The sequence below is a fragment of the Scyliorhinus canicula genome, chromosome 21 (genome assembly GCF_902713615.1).
Source record: "Scyliorhinus canicula chromosome 21, sScyCan1.1, whole genome shotgun sequence".
Classification (NCBI taxonomy): domain Eukaryota; kingdom Metazoa; phylum Chordata; class Chondrichthyes; order Carcharhiniformes; family Scyliorhinidae; genus Scyliorhinus; species Scyliorhinus canicula.
Window position 1 is genome coordinate 66,851,741 of NC_052166.1, and position 21,312 is coordinate 66,873,052.

The 21,312-nt window shown below is 49.1% G+C and overlaps 1 protein-coding gene and 1 non-coding gene across 2 annotated transcripts; both read right to left on the reverse strand.

Annotated features, from left to right (window-relative positions):
- Positions 1-778: 778 nt before the first annotated feature.
- On the reverse strand, positions 779-15,392 carry gtf3c5 (general transcription factor IIIC, polypeptide 5). Its single transcript, XM_038782159.1, is given in 13 exon segments — positions 779-1,856; positions 2,542-2,684; positions 3,294-3,376; positions 4,089-4,186; positions 5,863-5,943; positions 7,687-7,801; positions 9,297-9,401; positions 9,924-10,033; positions 10,036-10,118; positions 10,976-11,174; positions 12,299-12,524; positions 14,994-15,155; positions 15,282-15,392. Coding segments are annotated over 13 exon segments (1,659 nt in total). The 5' UTR covers positions 15,378-15,392; the 3' UTR covers positions 779-1,698.
- LOC119955979 lies at positions 11,825-11,986 on the reverse strand. The gene has a single exon (XR_005458568.1). It is a non-coding gene; the product is annotated as a U1 spliceosomal RNA (small nuclear RNA).
- Positions 15,393-21,312: the final 5,920 nt, after the last annotated feature.

Below are 21,312 nucleotides of genomic sequence, written 5' to 3' on the forward strand. Positions count from 1 at the left end.
GTTGTGATGTTCCGGCTTCATAAATAGTGGTTAGCACTGTTGCTTCACAGCACCAGGGTCCCGGGTTCGATTCCCGGCTTGGGTCACTGTCTGTGTGGAGTCTGCACGTTCTCCCCGTGTCTACGTGGGTTTCCTCCGGGTGCTCCGGTTTCCTCCAAGTCCCGAAAGACTGGTCCCGTTAGGTGAATTGGACATTCTGAATTCTCCCTCAGTGTACCCGAACAGGTGCCGGAATGTGGCGACGAGGGGATTTTCACAGTAACTTCATTGCAGTGTTAATGTAAGCCTACTTGTGACAATAAAGATTATTATTAAACATGGGGCAACCTGCTGTTGCTTCCCTGACAATCACTTCCATATGTTTGTGCTCCATCTCCCCCAAGCAACGCAGTCAGGGGGTTTAAACACAGATTTGCAGAACCAAGGGCAGTGGAATGCCAAGTGTGAATTGGAGCACGACCAGAGTTTAACCAGTGAAGGCTGGAACAGAGGATGGAGAAACCTCCCAGGACAGCCCCACCACTGGTTTGCTGCAGTACTGCAGGTGAATGACAAGAGTCCCAGTCCCTGGGTTGGCTTTGTTCCCGATGGTTCTGTTAATGGGCCAGGCTGGTGGATCAGTCCCCCACAGGTCCTTAGTGCCCGAGTGTTGCAGAGACGCAGGAGGGAGTGAGACTGTTTGTAAGTCCCTCATCTCAGACAGATCACCCTAGAACTGGAGATACCTCCCACTGCCCCCCCTCCCCAAAATCAAATATAATCACCATACAATCAAGAGGAGAATCAAACTGCAAAATTATATTTAATAAGAGCAAACTATGTGTAAATACACCCTGGATGGGACGAGAGTTGAAAAGAGGTTTAACTGAAATGGGTCCCTCAGACTATTGAGTTGGCAGCATCGGATGGTGAACCCACCCCATTGGTGAAGTCACTGTGGGGTTTAGGTTTGAGTTTATTTAATGCTGAGAGGTGGGAAGCCCCCCCCCCCCCCCACCCCAGGCAGGTGGAGTGATATCTGGTGCTGTGTAACTGGCCAACATTGGAAAAGAGACACAAGGTGTATTCAACTACCCAACAGTAAAAATCTCACTATCTAATCTTGTAACTGCATCAGAGATATTTCGGACTGATTTTCATGTCCACGCACTATGGATAGTGACCGGACACAGAACCAGGCGCATCTTTGGCCTGTTACACAAAGGCTTGGCTGGGAACAGAAACTCGCTGCATGAGGAGTCACAGAGGCCTTCAGTCTGCGGTGCTCACCTCCTTAGCACCTTGAACTGCCCCACCACACCGTGCTGATTGGACCCCATTTAACAACCCGTAACTAACGAGGGAGAAGTCGGATGAATTACTGCACTAACGAGGCAAACAAACCAACAGCCTCACTGTTTATGGAACGGAGACGGAAGATGCTGCATCTCAGCACATTGCCTCTGCATATCAACTCGTCATCTCCCACGCTAGGGTCTTGTTCATCTACCGACTGTCAAGGCAAAAGGCAAAGTGGAAGCAGATGATGAGAAACTCCATCAGCATCTCCTTCTCACTCCGGAATCACGAGTCCGGCTTCAGGAACCCTTTGCTGCAGCTCTGTGCACTGGCTGTAGAAATAGACGCTTCCTTCAGTAATGATCAATTCAAAGACTGCCCAACATCACTCTGCTCCCCCTCCAGCTCAGTCCAGCCAAATCACATATAATCAAGAATTTCAGTCTCCATTTCATTTTCGCTTCCTTCGGACGGTGGGTACTCTTCCTCCTCATCGTCCTCATCCTCGGGAGATTCGGATCCTTCCCTCTCCTGTGGCACCAATGGTTTCTTTTTCAAGGAAGCTGAAGCTAAACCGCCTCCCCACAAAAAAAAGAGGAAAATTTATTTTCAGAGAAGTAGATTCAGTCTTACACAGCAGTGAATCACAACCGGTTCTCCCCCCTCAGCCTGTCCACCTCCAATAGAAGCACCAGACAGCCGAGTAGGTCTTGCTGGCGATCAGTGAACGCTCTGGCCAATGCTACACCATTTTAATGGAGAGTGACCATTATCCATTACTGGATCGAAATCCTGGCATTCCCTCCCTAACAGCACAGGGGCTGTACCTACACTACACGGGCTGCAGCGGTTTAAGAAGGTTCCCCGTCTCAAAGGAAGTGTGGGGAAGGGCAATAAATGCTGGTCCAGCCAGCGACGTCCACATCTCATGAATGAGTAAATTTTTAAAACTTGCACCCCTGCTTCACGTCGGAGAGATTTCCCCCCCATGCTGTGGCCAACTCAGACAATGTGCTTCAGCCAAATCGAAGCCATGTCACAGAACCCAGAGCCCATTGCATCGTATGGACTGGGGAGAATGTGGGAGTTGGGGGGGGGGGGGGAGCAGAGCGCCATCACAATGGGCGTGCTGCAAGGTGCGGGGGCTGGTCACGGTTACCGGAGGGAAGCAGCAGAAGGAGGGCAGCCAGAGTAGGGGGCTGAAAGGTAACCGAATTGGACAGATTTTAAAACATTTTTTCCCAGTACGGACACTGGCTTCACCTGCTTTGTTCTTGCGCCAGATCTCTTTAATCATATTCGACATACGATCCCGGAGCTCATCGCTGGTCTTGGGTAGACACCACCCATCCCGCTCAGTACATGTCACCTCTTGGCCTTCGTTACGGTGAATTATTTTCCTTAAACTGAAATAAAACAGACAAGGAGAAGGGGGCAAGTTGCAGGGGGAATTGTTTAATCATCATCCGGCATTGGGACATCCTGAGAACATGATAAGGCGCCACACAAGTTCTTTATGTTCCGACAATTACTGTACTGCTACTGATAAAATTCACTGAAGGTTACTGCACATAATAATCCAGATCACAATGTGCAAACGGTCAACAGCGGAGCACAGTATGATCCAGGTTCTGTGACTGAGGGAGCGCTGCACCGACCAGCACCGAGGGAGCGTGGGAAGGTCGGTAGTAAGGGACTGCTGCACTTTTGGTGGTGATGTTTTTCAAATGAGACGTCAGCCAAGATTACCTAACCTCTCTCTGACCAAAATCCAACTGCAGTGTGTGAAGAGGAGCAGAGTCATTCTCCCACATGTCCCTGGCAATATGTATCCTTCAAGCAGCTCAGTTCCACAGTAGAAAATGCAACTGAGCCTTTGAGACAAACATCCTCCAGTCTCCCATGTCCCATTTCACTTTCAGTCCATCTCATATTTCCCCTCCCATTCTCTACTTTTCCCCAACATGTCCTGTGAATACGTCCGGTTAAAAGGCGGACGTGCAAGGTGTCAGTACCTCTCTGCATCCAGGTCGCACAGCTGGTAAAACATCTGGCGATAAGGTGGTAATGTGTGCTCTTGGAATATGTAGGCAGACTTCTGGAATTACAGAAACAGCAGGGATCAGGTCAACGGCACATTTAAATTTTATACCCCCACAGATTGCTTCGTGGAGACCCGGGGTTTTTGACTTTTCAAATTGCCGCTTGACTGCAGAGGGATAGAATCATATCAGCAGGGCCCTCAAGGGAACTTTGGCAGAAGTGGCTAAAGCAATTCCGAATGAGACAGCAAGAAGTCTTACAACACCAGGTTAAAGTCCAACATGTTTGTTTCAAAACAGGGCAGCAAGGTGGCGCAGTGGTTAGCACTGCAGTCTCACGGCGCCGAGGTCCGAGGTTCGATCCCGGCTCTGGGTCACTGTTTGTGTGGAGTTTGCACATTCTCCCCGTGTTTGCGTGGGTTTTGCCCCCACAACCCAAAGATGTGCAGGGTAGGCGGATTGAACACGCTAAATTGCCCCTTAATTAGGAGCAGTGCTCCGAAAGCTGGTGTTTGAAACAAACCTGTTGGACTTTAACCTGGTGTAAGACTTCTTACCGTGCTCACCCCAGTCCAACGCCGGCATCTCCACATCATGAATGAGACAGCAACAGGGGAAACTCAGGAGAGAAGGAGCTATTCCGCTCATCATCAATAAACCATACTCTCACGATTCACAGCGGCCCACAAACTACCGTCTATGTCATGCCCGCCGCTACAGATACTCAAAATATTATCCCAAAATGAACACATTGCGCTGGAAACTTACTTTGAGTTTGTATCCTGATGCACTCAGTCTCATCCTATGTGGGGTACTCCGAAGTGTTGGAGCCTTTGCCAGATCTTGAATACTCACAACCTGGGGGACTGAGAGATGGAGAAGGAGCATCAATTCAACACAGTCCCATTTAAAAATCACACACCTCATTAAAAATAGTTACCACATCCAGCACATTGCCCGCACTTGACATGACAGCTGCCTCTGTACGATCATCATAAGCATCAATTAGAAATGTGCCGTTTATAACACATTAAGCAGGGTGACTGGGGTCATTCAAACATTTAACAACTTAGTGAAAAAGAACCTGGTGTTTTCAGCCAAGATCAGTCTTTGAGCAACCCCCATAAGTAACTGGTTAAAGTGCCTAAAGTGGGGCGGCACGGTGACGCCGTGGTTAGCACTGCTGCCTCACGGCACCGAGGACCCGGGTTCGATCCCGGCCCCGGGTCACTGTCCGTGTGGAGTTTGCACATTCTCCCCGTGTCTGCGTGGGTCTCACCCCCACAACCCAAAGATGTGCAGGGTCGATGGATTGGCCATGCTAAATTGCCCCTTAATTGTGACTAAATAATAGAGTACTCTAAATTTATAAAAAAAAGGAGAGGAGACAAGAGTAAGAGATATCCCTTCTGGTTACTATTCAACAACTTGCTTTTAGAAAATGCTTTTAGCGTATTAAATATATATCAAAGTGCTTCACAGGAGCGTCATCAGAATGTCATATCAGGCCACATAAATATTAAAACAGGCTTGGTCAAAGAGGAAGGTTATAAGGAGCATCTGAACAGAGAGATTTAGGGAGGGAATTACAAAGTTTCGGATCCAGCAGCTGACACTGCAGCCTGAGAGTTGTCAGGCTGGAGGGGGTGACAGAGATGAGCATATTAACGAACTTCCACATGATTTCGCCCTTACCAATTAAACTTTTTAAAACAGAGGAGGGTCTGCCAGGATTGGCTAATCAGCTTTGCAAGGCGATATATAAAGAAGCTGAAGATCTCACCTCGTTGCCGAGGCAGCATCTCCACTGTCCATAAGGCTGCAGGAGCAGGACCTTCCTCAGACAGTTACAGGTCTGTGGATCAGGCTGCTGTCTCATCCGGTGGATGCTGCTTCACTGAATTCCTACATGTGAGAGCTGAACCCGTTTCTGAATGGGGTAAGATCACCTCGTATGCCCTCGGATATGCACCGGGCAGCACTGTGGCACAGTGGTTAGCACTGTTGCTTAACAGCGCCAGGGTCCCACGTTCAATTCCCGGCTTGGGTCACTGTCTGCGCTGAGCCTGCGCGTTCTCCCCGTGTCTGCGTGGGTTTCCTCCGGGTGCTCCGGTTTCCTCCCACAAGTCCCGAAAGACGTGCAGTTAGGTGAATTGGACATTCTGATTTCTCCCTCTGTGTACCCGAACAGGTGCCGGAGTGTGGCGACGAGGGGTTTTTGCAGAAACTTCATCGCAATGTTAATGTAAGCCTACTTGTGACAATAATAAAGATTATTATATTATTATGAAAGTAGTTGCTGCAGGAAATTATCAGGACCAGAGGGACCTCTTATTTAGCAAGGCATTTTCTAGATTCACCCTTCCCCCACAGTGACCTGGACTTTTGCTCTATCTGTTTGCCGGTCCCTGGCAATAATAGTATAGAGTTGGGTTGACGTGAGGTTATTGTGATGGTCAAGGTATCATATTTTGTGGATCAATTTGGTTGGATCAGTGCATCTTTTCCTGCCATCACAGTACATATCCTCCGTGTCTCTTACCTGGTTTGCTGATGGTGATGGGGAGGCTATAGTTGAACGTGCTGCGCTTTGCCTTCACAGGCATGTCCGAGGGCATGTAACCTGCAAAAATAAAACAGAATCAATTCAGCACCATTTGTTGCATTTAACGGCAAAGTTCCCAGTTACATTGTTCGGCTCTGGACCACCTGCTTTGTTCATGAGCCAGCTGAGAGTCAGAATCAGAATATGTGATTTTGGGCTGACCTCACGAGACTCGTGCTTCACAGCTCCAGGGTTCCAGGTTCGATTCCCAGCTTGTGGAGTCTGTACCTTCTCCCTGTGTCTGCGTGGGTTTCCTCCGGGTGCTCCGGTTTCTTCCCACAGTCCAAAGATGTGCAGGTTAGGTGGAATGTCATGCTAATTGGCCTAAGTGTCCAGAAAAAAGGTTAGGTGGTGTTGTTGGGTTACGGAGATAGGGTGGAGGTGTGGGCTTGGGTAGAGTGCTCTTTGCAAGGGCCGGTGCAGACTTGATGGGCCGAATGGCTTCCTTCTGCACTGTAAATTCTATGATTCTATGACTCGAGCGCAAAATCTAGGTTACAAATGAAGGAGTGCTGCACTGTCAGAGGGTCAGTACTGAGGGAGTGCCGCACTGTCAGAGGGTCAGTACCGAGGGAGTGCCGCACTGTCAGAGGCTCAGTACTGAGGGAGTGCCGCACTGTCAGAGGCTCAGTACTGAGGGAGTGCCGCACTGTCAGAGGCTCAGTACTGAGGGAGTGCCGCACTGTCAGAGGGTCAGTACTGAGGGAGTGCCGCACTATCAGAGGGTCAGTACTGAGGGAGTGCTGCACTGTCAGAGGGTCAGTACTGAGGGAGTGCTGCACTGTCAGAGGGTCAGTACTGAGGGAGTGCTGCACTGTCAGAGGGTCAGTACTGAGGGAGTGCTGCACTGTCAGAAGGTCAGTACTGAGGGAGTGCTGCACTGCCAGAGGGTCAGTACTGAGGGAGTGCCGCACTGTCAGAGGGTCAGTACTGAGGGAATGCCGCACTGTCAGAGGGTCAGTACTGAGGGAGTGCTGCACTGTCAGAGTCAGTACTGAGGGAGTGCCGCACTGTCAGAGGGTCAGTACTGAGGGAGTGCTGCACTGTCAGAGGGTCAGTACTGAGGGAGTGCCGCACTGTCAGAGGGTCAGTACTGAGGGAGTGCTGCATTGTCAGAGGGTCAGTACTGAGGGAGTGCTGCACTGTCAGAGGGTCAGTACTGAGGGAGTGCTGCACTGTCAGAGGGTCAGTACTGTGGGAACGCTGCACTGTCAGAGGGTCAGTACTGAGGGAGTGCTGCACTGTCAGAGGGTCAGTACTGAGGGAGTGCTGCACTGTCAGAGGATCAGTACTGAGGGAGTGCCGCACTGTCAGAGGGTCAGTACTGAGGGAGTGCCGCACTGTCAGAGGGTCAGTACTGAGGGAGTGCGGCACTGTCAGAGGGTCAGTACTGAGGGAGTGCTGCACTGTCAGAGGGTCAGTACTGAGGGAGTGCCGCACTGTCAGAGGGTCAGTGCTGAGGGAGTGCTGCACTGTCAGAGGGTCAGTACTGAGGGAGTGCCGCACTGTCAGAGGGTCAGTACTGAGGGAGTGCCGCACTCCCGCATGCCCTGCCGCCTCCTTCTTGTGCAGCGCTGCCCCTCCCGCTTCACAACACTCCCACAATAACTCTTTGGGGATGTCTGTCTCCATTAGAGGGAAACTAAGTTGAGAGGGGAACGCAGGAATTAAATACAAGCAATGGCTTCTTGTATTTGTAACCACTGAATGAATGATTTTTATGCGCTTGGTTGAGTGGATTTGCTCCGTCCCGCTAGTTACCGTGTTTGGTGCTGCATCGGAGCCTGAAATCCAACACCTGGTAAATCTTCGATTTGGGATCCTTTCTTGGATCATACCCGAACCTGACCCAGAGGCTTCGCCAGGGGCCTGTGAGCTGTAAAGAGGGCAGCAGGGAAGGAAAGACAAAGTGAGTACCTAGTTTAATGATCAATGTGTCTGCTAGTCTGCCAACGCTTCAATAAAACCACCTTGCAGTTCCACATTTTCATCCCATGGGGAAGAAACCTGGTTTTAGACATTTCACAGACAAGGTCACGCCCTCTAGGAATCCAGTAGTGTACAACACAAAAGTGCGTGAGGGTGCAACTGATATGCATCCTTGCCTCCCCCAACTACACACTGCTCAAGGCCCCAAGAAGCTTTACACTGATCAAAGCCCATCGCCCACCCTGTACACAGCCGGGTCGTTGACCCAATCCTTCTTCATCTGTATCAACCTCATCCCTAGTCTGTGCACATCAAAACTACCAACCCGCAGGGCTTAAGCCCAACAAAGTGTGCTAAATGCACTTTGTAATAAGCTATGTGCCACAAAAACAAGTCTTTGAATTCAGTTAACCCGTCACTACGAGCAGTGGACACCCCTCCCTCGCCCTGCTACATCAGGTTTCCATGAAATTTAATGGCGATTGGGCCCATACTGAGAAACTACAGAGTGACAGCTTCCCCCACCCCAATCTGGTACTGCATCCAAGAGTCAGTTCTTCTTCAGGGCGGCACGGTAGCACAGTGGTTAGCATTGTTGCTTCAGAGCTCCAGGGTCCCAGGTTCGATTCCCGGCCTGGGTCGCTGTCTGTGTGGAGTCTGCACGTCCTCCCCGTGTCTGCGTGGGTTTCCTCCGGGTGCTCCGGTTTCCTCCCTCAAGTCCCAAGAGACGTGTTTGTTAGGTGAATTGGACATTCTGAATTCTCCCTCTGTGTACCCGAACAGGCGCCGGAATGTGGCGACCAGGGGATTTTCACAGCAACTTCATTGCAGTGTTAATGAAAGCATACTTGTGACACTAATAAAGTTTCTTATTATTGTGTGTGCAGGGCAGCACGGTGGCGCAGTGGGTTAGCCCTGTTGCCTCTTGGCGACGAGGACCTGGGTTCGAATCGCGGCTCTGGGTTACTGTCCGTGTGGAGTTTGCACATTCTCCCCGTGTTTGTGTGGGTTTCACCCCCACAACCCAAAAGATGTGCAGGGTAGGTGGATTGGCCACACTAAATTGCCCCATAAATTGTAAAAAATGAATTGGGTACTCTAAATTTATTTAAAAATTTAAAAATAAATTATTCTGTGTGCTGAAGACAGTGAATTCTGTCAATTAAAAATTCCTGGGGGCAGTACCCAATATATAGCACCCAATAGCCCCACTTATAGCAGTGGTGACTGACCAATGATAGAACGAGTCTCTTAGCCGAAGCCCAGGGACACCGAGCCCCAAACACGGAAGGTCAATTGAGACACGAATGCAGCTCTGACCCAGTCGGTGTGCCTCAGTGCCAAATGTGGTGGATACGGTTAGTTCAGGACCCACACAGGAGGGTGCATTCATTTACTGAATAATCAGTGGAGCCAAGGAAGAGCAGCAACTTGTAACTCACCATGTAATAGGCCACAAAAGGTAGGAGCAGCTTCAGTTTGTCTGGGTGAATGTCAATATTCGACTTCACTGCATTTCGGGACCAGATGGGCCGGATTTCAAAATGCTGAGGAGGCAAAAGACAGGCGCGCACAATCAGACTCCAGGTTCCGCCATTCCTAACCACACTCTTGTAACCCTCAGAGCCAAAGCTTACGATAGTGTGTCTGTAGCCCTTTCCGAGCAATGGGAATAGGGCTCCACAGTCATCCAGCTGGTTGGCTTTTAGCTGCGTTCTGAAGTGGCCCTCAGTTGTACCAGCCAAGCTGCAATTCAAACAAGTCCCTCCACCGGGAAAGACTTCTGCTTCTCATGAGCTCAAAACATCTCAAAAAGCTTTTTACCAACAATGCGGTGCTGTTTGAAGCAATGTCACTATTGCAGTGTGGGAAACCTGGCAGGTATTTGACTACGAAGGATCCCACAAACTGCAGGTAATCCGCTTTTGGTGTTGGTTGAGGGGTGAAGATTGGCCAGGACACGAGGCAGAACTCCCCTGCTCCTCTTCGGAAGGTTTGAGAGCAGCGTTGATCTTAAGAAACAACATTGGGGTCCCTGTAAAACAGACAGGGATGCCTTTGCCACTCACCCGTTTCAGCTCCTCTTCAGCCCTCCGGTCTGCAGCCTGGGTGTTGAATTTCCTCCAGTTCTGAACAGCGGCTTCAAGCGCCTGGGACGGCACCTCTGGATCATCAAATTCACAAAGATGGCATTGTGAGGACGGCGAGCTCGCCCCAGGCCGATCAGATTCTCGTTGGATAGCTTTGGAGGATGGTAACCATCCCTACAACCAGGGAAAGGCAGGAATAAGAATAACCTCATTGGCATAGCTTCACACAAACCAAATATTTGATTTTTCCTTCAGATAAATTCAGAGTACCCAATTTGTTTTTTTTCCCAATTAAGGGGCAATTTAGCGTGGCCAATTCTCCTACCCTGCACATCTTTGGGTCGTGGGGGCGAAACCCACACAACAGGGGGAGGATGTGCAAACTCCACACAGACAATGACCCAGAGCCGGGATCGAACCTGGGACCTTGGCGCTGTGAGGCAGCAGTGCTAACCACTGCGCCAGCATGCTGCCCCAAACGCTTCTTATCCTTCCGTTTCCTTGTGATCCGCAGACTGGATGGACAAGACACGTCACCCATTCTAAAACATGGGCAAATCTATCACTCGCTCTTGGATCAGTTTGTCATCATTAGCCGCGTGAAATCAAGATAAAACATATATTTGTTATTTAGATGTGTAAATATAAAATTTTCGATTCTATAGTATCTTTCACAATCTCACAAATTTACAAAGGGCTTTATAGTCAATGAAATACTTTATGAAATGCTTTAAAGAGGGACTACGCAGCAGCCAATTTGTCCAAAGCAGTGAAATAATGACTAGGTCACGTGTTTTAGGTGCATGTTGAGGGATTCGTTGTTTCCAGAGGAACTGCAAGAAATAGGAGGAGGAATTAGAAAGATAAAGCTTTAGAAGTTGAGGGGAAATAGATCAGTGTAGTGAACTGGGAATCATCAAGAATCTTTCCGAATACATAATGGATTTTGCAACACTGCTGCTTTGGTGGCTGAAATGTAGCCCTGGTAAATGGAATGAGTTGAACCCCCAACATCAGGCGCCTATACTGACCTGTGCTGGACTTCCGGCCGGTAGTAATAATCCACAGGGTTATCCACTCGCGAAAATGTTGGTGGAGGAATGTAAAGCGGCAAATCCTGGTCAAAAAACTCTTTGTGTTCGGGCCTGTGGAGGATGACCTTGTTGTACATGGACATCTGTGAGCCACCTGTTGCTGTGTGCATGACCAGGAACTGGAAATCAGACATTCCTATCAGACACAATCAGAAGATCCACATTTGATGAATTCGGGCATGGGGGGGGGGGGGGGGGGGGGGGGTGTGATTGGGGGTGGGGGTGATTGGAGGTGGGGGTGATTGGGGGGTCACAGAATTAGCATCACGGTAGCACAGTGGTTAGGACCCAAGTCGGGAATCGAACCTGGGACCCTGGAGCTGTGAAGCAACAGTGCTAACCACTGTGCTACCTTGTTGCCCCCAATGAGATAACAGCTGGATAATCTGGCATTTTTAATGTTAATTGAGTGATAAATATTGGCCAGGACACCAGGGAAACCCCTTACCCTGTGAAACAATGCCATAAGATCACTGGGGAGGCGGTGGCGAGTGGTATTGTCACTGGACTATTAAACCAGAGACCCAGAGTAATGCTCTCGGGTACGAGGTTCAAATCCCACCTCTGCAGATGTTGAAATTTGAATTCAATAAAAATCTGGAATTAACAGTCTAACAGATGACCATAATAAAACATTGTCGACTGTCATAAAAACCCCAACTGGTTCATGAATATCCTTTAGGGAAGGAAATCTGCCATCCTTACCCGGTCTGACCTACATGTGACTCCAGACCCACAGCAATATGGTTGACTCTTAACTGCCCCCTCAAAGGCTCTTTTTTTTTTTTGGAGAGCGCGAACGCAGTCTCCCACTACCACAAATTTTGCAGTCGAGTATCCCGCATTTGGGGACATCGCAGATGTCAGCACACCCGAAGTGCAATGGGCTAGCCTCGTCCTGGGCGAACCACCTTCTTGATCATGGTTTCACCCCTGCCAGGTAAGTATCCCTCAAAGGCTCTTAGGGATGGGCAATAAATGCTGGCCCAGCCTGCGACGCCCATGAACAAATAAATAAGCTTCCCTTCACTTCTTCAGAATGTCTCCTGCGAGAGTTCTTCTTTTGTTCATCACCCCTCTTTATTTCTCCAGTCTGCATCAAAATTTCAGCGCTCAACAATGGTCTTGATGCAACATACCATCAAACTTCCCACCTCCAATCCAAGGCTGAAATCTGTCATGGGGTAAATGGAGATATTATTTCCCTAATGTTTCTGAAGACTGCAAACAGCATCCACACACAGGCCGATAACACATTACCCTGGAATTTGTAAGTGGTCCCAATAATTCCGAGGATTTCCATTTTGTATTTCACCTCCTCTTCTCTGCCCCCTTCCTCAGGAGGTGCATTTGCTCCCACTTTCCACCTCCTCTTCACCCTGAGCAGCATGCTGGTTGAAGGGAAGCGATTGGCACACACTGGGTGGCAGTAAGGGTCCTTCGGACGGAAGTGCAGTTCGAGCCTCCGGCATGGGTCAGCGTAGGTCTATTCCAAAAAAATAAAACAGGTTTGGAAGGTGTATCGTGAGAAAGACAGTTGCAGCCAAACAGGTAGGGCCTCACGGTAGCATGGTGGTTAGCATCAATGCTTCACAGCTCCAGGGTCCCAGGTTCGATTCCCGGCTGGGTCACTGTCTGTGTGGAGTCTGCACGTCCTCCCTGTGTGTGCGTGGGTTTCCTCCGGGTGCTCCGGTTTCCTCCCACAGTCCAAAGATGTGCGGGTTAGGTGGATTGGCCATGCTAAATTGCCCGTAGTGTAAGGTTAATGGGGGGATTGTTGGGTTACGGGTATGTGGGTTTAAAGTAGGGTGATCATTGTTCGGCACAACATCGAGGGCCGAAGGGCCTGTTCTGTGCTGTACTGTTCTATCTATCTATCTAGCAGCGTAAATGAAAAGGGAAAAAATGACTTGCATTTATACAGAACGTTGACAGGGTCAATGGTGAGAGCTTCTTACCCCTTGTGGGAGAGTCTAAGACCAGAGGGCAGAATCCCAGAGTAATGGGTCGTACATTTGAAACACAGATGAGTACGGTTTTCTTCTCTCAGAGGGTAATGAATCTATGGAATTCTTTATCGCAGCGAGCGCTAGAGGCTGGGTCATTAAATAGGATCACGGCAGAGATGGACAATTTTTTTTAATCGGTAAGGGGATTAAAAGTTATGGGGAAAAGGCAGGAAAGTGGACTGGAGAATTATCAGCTCAGATCAGTTATGACCTCATTGAATGGCGGAACAGACTACATGGGCTGAATGGCCTACTGCTGCTCCAACGTCCTTTCACAGCAACTAGACAGCGCAAAACTCTTTTCAGCCAAAGACGTTTTTTTTAAAGTGCAGTCACTGTTGTAATCTAGGAATAGGGCAGCCATGATGGTCACAGCAACATCCCACAAACAACAATGTGATAAAGCCAAATAAACAGAATTGCTGGAAAAAACACAAACATTTGATGTAGAGGGAGCTTTACTCTGTATCTAACCCCGTGCTGTACCTGTCCTGGGAGTGTTTGATGGGGACAGTGTAGAGGGAGCGTAACTCTGTATCTAACCCCGTGCTGTCCCTGTCCTGGGAGTGTTTGATGGGGACAGTGTAGAGGGAGCTTTACTCTGTATCTAACCCCGTGCTGTACCTGTCCTGGGAGTGTTTGATGGGGACAGTGTAGAGGGAGCTTTACTCTGTATCTAACCCCGTGCTGTACCTGTCCTGGGAGTGTTTGATGGGGACAGTGTAGAGGGAGCTTTACTCTGTATCTAACCCCGTGCTGTACTTGTCCTGGGAGTGTTTGATGGGGAGAGTGTAGAGGGAGCTTTACTCTGTATCTAACCCCGTGCTGTACCTGTCCTGGGAGTGTTTGATGGGGAGAGCGTAGAGGGAGCTTTACTCTGTATCTAACCCCGTGCTGGGAGTGTTTGATGGGGACAGTGTAGAGGGAGCTTTACTCTGTATCTAACCCCGTGCTGTACCTGTCCTGGGAGTGTTTGATGGGGACAGCATAGAGGGAGCTTTACTCTGTATCTAACCCCGTGCTGTACCTGTCCTGGGAGTGTTTGATGGGGACAGCGTAGAGGGAGCTTTACTCTGTATCTAACCCCGTGCTGTACCTGTCCTGGGAGTGTTTGATGGGGACAGTGTAGAGGGAGCTTTACTCTGTATCTAACCCCGTGCTGTACCTGTCCTGGGAGTGTTTGATGGGGACAGTGTAGAGGGAGCTTTACTCTGTATCTAACCCCGTGCTGTACCTATCCTGGGAGTGTTTGATGGGGACAGTGTAGAGGGAGCTTTACTCTGTATCTAACCCCGTGCTGTACCTGTCCTGGGAGTGTTTGATGGGGACAGTGTAGAGGGAGCTTTACTCTGTATCTAACCCCGTGCTGTACCTGTCCTGGGAGTGTTTGATGGGGACAGTGTAGAGGGAGCTTTACTCTGTATCTAACCCCGTGCTGTACCTGTCCTGGGAGTGTTTGATGGGGACAGTGTAGAGGGAGCTTTACTCTGTATCTAACCCCGTGCTGTACCTGTCCTGGGAGTGTTTGATGGGGACAGTGTAGAGGGAGCTTTACTCTGTATCTAACCCCGTGCTGTACCTGTCCTGGGAGTGTTTGATGGGGACAGTGTAGAGGGAGCTTTACTCTGTATCTAACCCCGTGCTGTACCTGTCCTGGGAGTGTTTGATGGGGACAGTGTAGATGAAGCTTTACTCTGTATCTAACCCCGTGCTGTACCTGTCCTGGGAGTGTTTGATGGGGACAGTGTAGGGGGGGCTTTACTCTGTATCTAACCCCGTGCTGTACCTGTCCTGGGAGTGTTTGATGGGGACAGTGTAGGGGGGGGGTTACTCTGTCTCTAACCCCGTGCTGTACCTGTCCTGGGAGTGTTTGATGGGGACAGTGTAGGGGGGGGGGGGGGGTTACTCTGTCTCTAACCTCCCGGGGTCTGCGGCCATTCACTCACCCGGGAAATCCCCTCCTCTCCCCCGAGGGTCTCCAGCATCTTCCGGGAGTCGCGGACCAACCCCGGGTACTCGGCGCAAACCAGCCGCCGCTCCTGATCGAAGCGGAGCCGGACCGCTCGGGCCTGAACACCAGGCTCCGGCCCTGTCCCGGGGCCGGGCCCTGATCCCCGGCTGGACTCCGGCCCTGTCCCGGGGCCGGGCCCTGATCCCCGGCTGGACTCCGGCCCTGTCCCGGGGCCGGGCCGTGATCCCCGGCTGGACTCCGGCCCTGTCCCGGGGCCGGGCCGTGATCCCCGGCTGGACTCCGGCCCTGGGCCGGGCCCTGATCCCCGGCTGTACTCCGGCCCTGTCCCGGGCTCGGCCTCCCTCCCCGCCGCCGCCATGACAGCCGCTGGTCCCGCAGCCCAAATGCGTCCGGATCGCCACCGGCGGCCGAAACAAACGGTCCCCCCGACAGAGGTTCCGCCCCCTGCTGCTCACATTGAACAATTCACCAGATATTGCTGCAGCTGCTCTATGCAGCATTGCTGGCACATTCCATATGGATATGGGAATATAGTCTCACAATTTAACATAATATATTTCCATGTATTAAAGAGGACACATGGAACTTCATATAACTATCAATAATATTATAGTAAGAAGTCTTACAACACCAGGTTAAAGTCCAACAGGTTTGTTTCAAACACCAGCTTTCGGAGCGCAGCTCCTTCCTGGTGTTGTCAGACTTCTTAAAGTGCTCACCCCAGTCCAACGCCGGCATCTCCACATCATGGGTAATATTATAGGGCATGTCAAAACATCTCATCAATATAATTTTGTACCATGTCTGTGTGGGTCTCACCCCACAATCCAAAGATGTGCTCGTTCGGTGGATTGGCCGCCCTAAATTGCCCCTTAATTGGAATTTTTTTTTAAAATGTGCTTTACGTACACATTGACTGACATTACTACTCCTCTTTTTTTCTGTCTCTCTGTACCCCTGTTGTTCGGTAACAGCACGGTATTTTTCCACTTTGTGCTTTTTTTTAACTTCACAAATCTATTAACTAGCAGCACAGTGGTTAGCACTGCTGCCTCAGAGTGCCAGGGACGCATGTTCGATTCCAGCTTGGGTCTGTGAACATGGAGTTTGCACGTTCTTCCCACGCCTGCATGGGGTTTCCCACGGTCTAAACATGTGCAGGTTAGGTGGATTGGCTCTGCTTTATTGCCCCTTAGTTTGCTTGAGTGTGAGTGCAGCTATATTTGATGTGGTGCAATGCCCCATAAGCTCTGTGCCCCTGGCACAGACTAGCAGCCTGTTCCCTGTTCCAGGAACAATTAGAAACAGACAAATGTCTGGCCTATCCACCGGTCAATTTATTGCATATTCTGCACCAGAGTGATAAAAGTTGTACTGCATACAAACCAGTCCATCTCTCAAATCACCTCATGTATTATGCCTTAAAGGGGCATCACGGTGGCACAGTGGTTAGCATTGCTACCTATGGCACTGAGGACCCGGGTTCGAATCCCAGCCCTGGGTCACTATCTGTGTGGAGTTTGCACGTTCTCCCTGTGTCTGCGTGGGTTTCGCCCCCACAACCCAAAGATGTGCAGGGTAGGTGGATTGGCCATGGTAAATTGCCCCTTAATTGGTAAAAATAATTGGGTACTCTAAATTTATTTTTTAAAAATGTATTATGCCTTATTTTTCATTCAAATGCCAAAGGAAAAGAAACTTTCAATGCAACTGAATTTGCAGCACAACCAGAGCAGTGCGGTGCCGCAAGAACATCCAAACCCTGCTTCACAATCTAATTGTGCCGGAGCTTCATTAGTTTCTGGAATAATCAATTTTTCCCAGTCACCTTCCACCTTTCCCATTGTCACCATGCACCTTTCCCATTGTCACTAGCTTCAGAAAACTGTATAGACTTATATTACCAACCTTATCACATTGAACAAGAAAGTTTTGGGCCTCACGGTAGCATGGTGGTTAGCATCAATGCTTCACAGCTCCAGGGTCCCAGGTTCGATTCCCGGCTGGGTCACTGTCTGTGTGGAGTCTGCACGTCCTCCCCGTGTGTGCGTGGGTTTCCTCCGGGTGCTCCGGTTTCCTCCCACAGTCCAAAGATGTGCGGGTTAGGTGGATTGGCCATGCTAAAATTGCCCGTAGTGTAAGGTTAATGGGGGGATTGTTGGGTTACGGGTATACGGGTTACGTGGGTTTAAGTAGGGTGATCATTGCTCGGCACAACATCGAGGGCCGAAGGGCCTGTTCTGTGCTGTACTGTTCTATGTTCTATGTTCTAAAGCAACTGAGGCATTTTGGAGTTTGCAAGGCAAAAATAACCCAACCTTCTTTCATTGTCTGTTTTTTATTTATCAGTCTCTTTTGATACACTAGAGGGCAGCTTGTTACTCTGTTGCTATCACGAATTGGATGGAAATTAGGTTTTCATAAGGGAATTGTATTAATTTTTGAACCAGGATCAGACAATTTAAATTTGAATAGCTGCAATTACAAAGAGTCCCTTCACTGAAACAGAGAAATCTGGAGTGTGGCGTACACAGGCATCACCTGCAAATGGAACCGGTCACCTGTAATTACATCACATTAGTACAACTGCACATGCACTGTGTTGGCAGCAAAAACAACCAATAAATTGAAACCAGTTCAAAACTGTAACTGCATTTATAACTGGAATGTTTTGGCGGACCGGAAGGACTGGGAAATCCAACCAGGACTCATTTGGTTCCCAATTTTGTTATCTGGCTTCAGCTGTGAACGGGTGTCATTTAATGGGAGCAGTTAACTCGAATTGGGGGGCTGGCTGAAGTCGACAATGCCTCTTCTTGTGTCCCAGGTCAGATTGTCACCGTGTGGGCAGCACGGTGGCGCAGCGATTAGCTCTGCTGCCTCATTGTGCCAAGGACCTGGGTTCGATCCGGCCTCCGGGGTCACTGTCCATGTGGAGTTTGCGCATTCTCCCCGTGTCTGCGTGGGTCTCAGCCCCACAACCCAAAGATGTGCAGCGTAGATGGATTGGCCACACTAAATTGCCTCTTAATTGGGAAAAAAAATAATTTAAATTAAAAATAAATGACTGTGTGGCTGCGTTTGTTGCCAAGGCCATGCAAGCTAGGGGATAACTGCATTATGTCACAGTGGGCAACAGTCAGCATTGGCTTAGTCATTTTACAGCAATCGAGAATTGATTTCAATACAACAACTCTCCACAGGTCTTAGCAATGTTCATTGTCATTTCAATTTGTGACTACACAATTAGAAATTAAAGATAGGGCCCCAAACATCCTGCTTAGATGCCTGACCATTTTAATTGTCTGATACTTGGGTACTCTAAATTTAAAAAAAAAGAATAAAAAACATGTCTGGTTGAGGTGTTCTACCTCCCACACCACATTCCCGGCAGTTTTAACTGACTCAAATGAAGAGGCGAGGTTACAGGAGTGGACAGAGAATGGCTTTCAAGAGCGGCAATGAGTCACTCACCAACCCAGGGAGTCTCTGCAATGGGTAATTACTGCATCAGAATTTTATTCGAACAGAGTCCCAGGCAGCCCACCTAGGATTGGTGTTCAATTCGCAAAATTCCAAGACCATATTTCACAGGTTAGAAAAGTATTCATGGCCAGAATGTAAAAGCATTCAATGTTTATCATTCCAGTTCCCATTCTTTTATTTGTACAACACAGCATCACACTGGTGGCATCACCTTGAGAGCGTGTTGAACTGTACACAAGGAATGGGAGCATTATTAGCCCACACAGCCTGGAACCAGGTCATTTTAGGCTTCAGCTCCAGTTAAACCATCAAACCAGCTTGTTTTACAATCTGGTTAATTGCCAATTTACAACTCTTTCTTTCCTCAGCTTGTGTGGTTGCCCCAGCAAATAAACTGCAGTGTCTTTTTAAAAAAAAATTAGATTACCCAATTATTTTTTCCAATTAAGGGGCAATTTTAGCGTGGCCAATCCACCTACTCTGCACATTTTCGGGTTGTGGGGGTGAAACCCACGCAGACACGGGGAGAATGTGCAAACTCCACACGGACAGTGACCCAGAGCCGGGATCGAACCTGGGACCTCAGCGCCGTGAGCGAACCTGGGACCTCAGCGCCGTGAGGCATCTGTGCTAACCACTAGGCCACCATGCTGCCCTTGCTGCAGTGTCTTTAATAATAATCTTTGTCACAAGTAGGCTTACATTGCAATGAGGTTACTGTGAAAATTCCCTAGTCGCCACATTCCGGCACCTGTTCGGGTACACAGAGAGAGAATTCAGAATGTCCAAATGACCTAACAGCACATCTTTCGGGATTAGAGGGAGGAAACCGGAGCACCCGGAGGAAACCCACGCAGACATGGGGAGACCGTGCAGACTCCGCACAGTGACCCAGCCGGGAATCAAACCTGGGACCTGGTGCTGTGAAGCCACAGTGCTATCCACTGTGCTACCATGTTGCCCCCAATCTAAAAAGTATTTTAAAACTAACAGAGCCAGTTGAGAGGAGGCCATTTGGCCCATCGAGTCTGCACCAGCCCATGGAAAGAATACCCTATTAAACCCACGCCTCCACCCTATCCCCGTAACCAGTAACACCACCTAACCTTTTTTTTGACACTAAGGGGCAATTTAGCAGGGCCAATCCACCTAACCTGCACATCTTTGGACTGTTGGAAGACCCAGAGGAAACCCACGCGGACACAAGGAGAATGTGCAGACTCAGTAGACAGTGACCCCAGCCGGGAATCGAACCTGGGATGCTGGAACTGTGAAACAACAGTGCCAGTGTGCTGCCCTGCTTGGACATTCAGAGAAATGCCTGTACAAATCTCTGGCACAGACAGTTTCTTCATCCTGGAATGGAACAGCCACATTTTCAGAACCATTACCCAATTACCTTGATATGGCAAAATCCTTTGCAGCTCTCCGATTTGCTGATTCGTAAGCAGAACTAGAGGATTACATCTTGGCATGGTGTCAGGTCTGTACTTTTCCGAGTGCAAAGAAAACCATCCCAGTGCATCCTCTAGTGCACATCATCACTGTTAACATGACATATTCGAGCCAAAGCGACTACCACCTGGGCAGTGAACATTGGCAAATGGCCTTCATTGAGAGTTTCCCCCAAAGCTCCAATGATTTTCTTTGTCCTCCCTAGTATGTAACATATTCTAGCAAAACCCTCCCAACTAATGCTGAGCGCTCAAATTCATCCATCAGCAGTGACAGATTCTGCGTCAGGGGAAATGTCTGAGTGATGACCCCTCAAAGTTACCGCTTGTCGCCAATTGCGCACTTCAAAGGGGAGGCATCAATGGGTCCACATGGGGCCCCACATTCGAACATTATGGGGAAGATATAAAAAGGAGGGGACATTAAATGTCATGGATCCTGAACTATACAGTATTATTACCTGGCTGACAAACGAGCACATTAATATAATCACACTGGTCTACCTAACCAGGTGTGATTCATTTCTGAAGTAAAAGCAACAAAAGGTTCACAAGGAGAGTCCAGTGAATTCCTGGCAGGCAATAGCTCAACAGCTACATGCACCAATCAGAGGCCTTTCAGAACCTTTCCCTTCGGTTTATGGTCGCAGAGATCATTCAACAAAACTTGGAAGCTCAATGGCTTTCAGACATTTATCTGGAACAGCCGGTCGGAGGAGATCCAATTTAAAAATCTAGTGTCTGTCAGACTCACAAATCAGGGGCAGCACAGTGGCGCTGGTTAGCCCTGCTGCCTCAGTGCCAAGGTCTCAGGTTCGATCCCGGCTCTGGGTCACTGTCCGTGTGGAGTTTGCACATTTCCCCCATGTTTGCATGGGTTTCGCCCCCACAACCCAAAGATGTGCAGGGTAGGTGGATTGGCCACGCTAAATTGCCCCTTAATCGGAAAAAATGAATTGTGTACACTGAATGGTTTTTTTTTTTAGTTTGAAATTTTTTTTAAAAGACCCACAAATCAGTCAACTGTCTCACAACACCCAAGTGAAGGCAATGCATAAAATCAGAGAACGTAAGAGAAAATGCTGGAAAATCTCAGGAGGTCTTTGACATAGTCATTGGACTCGAAATGTTAGTTCTTTTCTCTCCCTACAGATGCTGCCAGGCCTGCTGAGATTTTCCAGCATTTTCTCTTTCGTTTCAGATTCCAGCATCCGCAGTAATTTGCTTTTATAAAATCAGAGAAGCTCCAGCAGCCTGGGGCACTAGGCCCCTTCACACCTCCCAACTAGCCTTCCCTGTGCCGTGCCATGTCTTTCACTTTCTTTGTCTCTTCTGTCCTTGACACCACTGAAT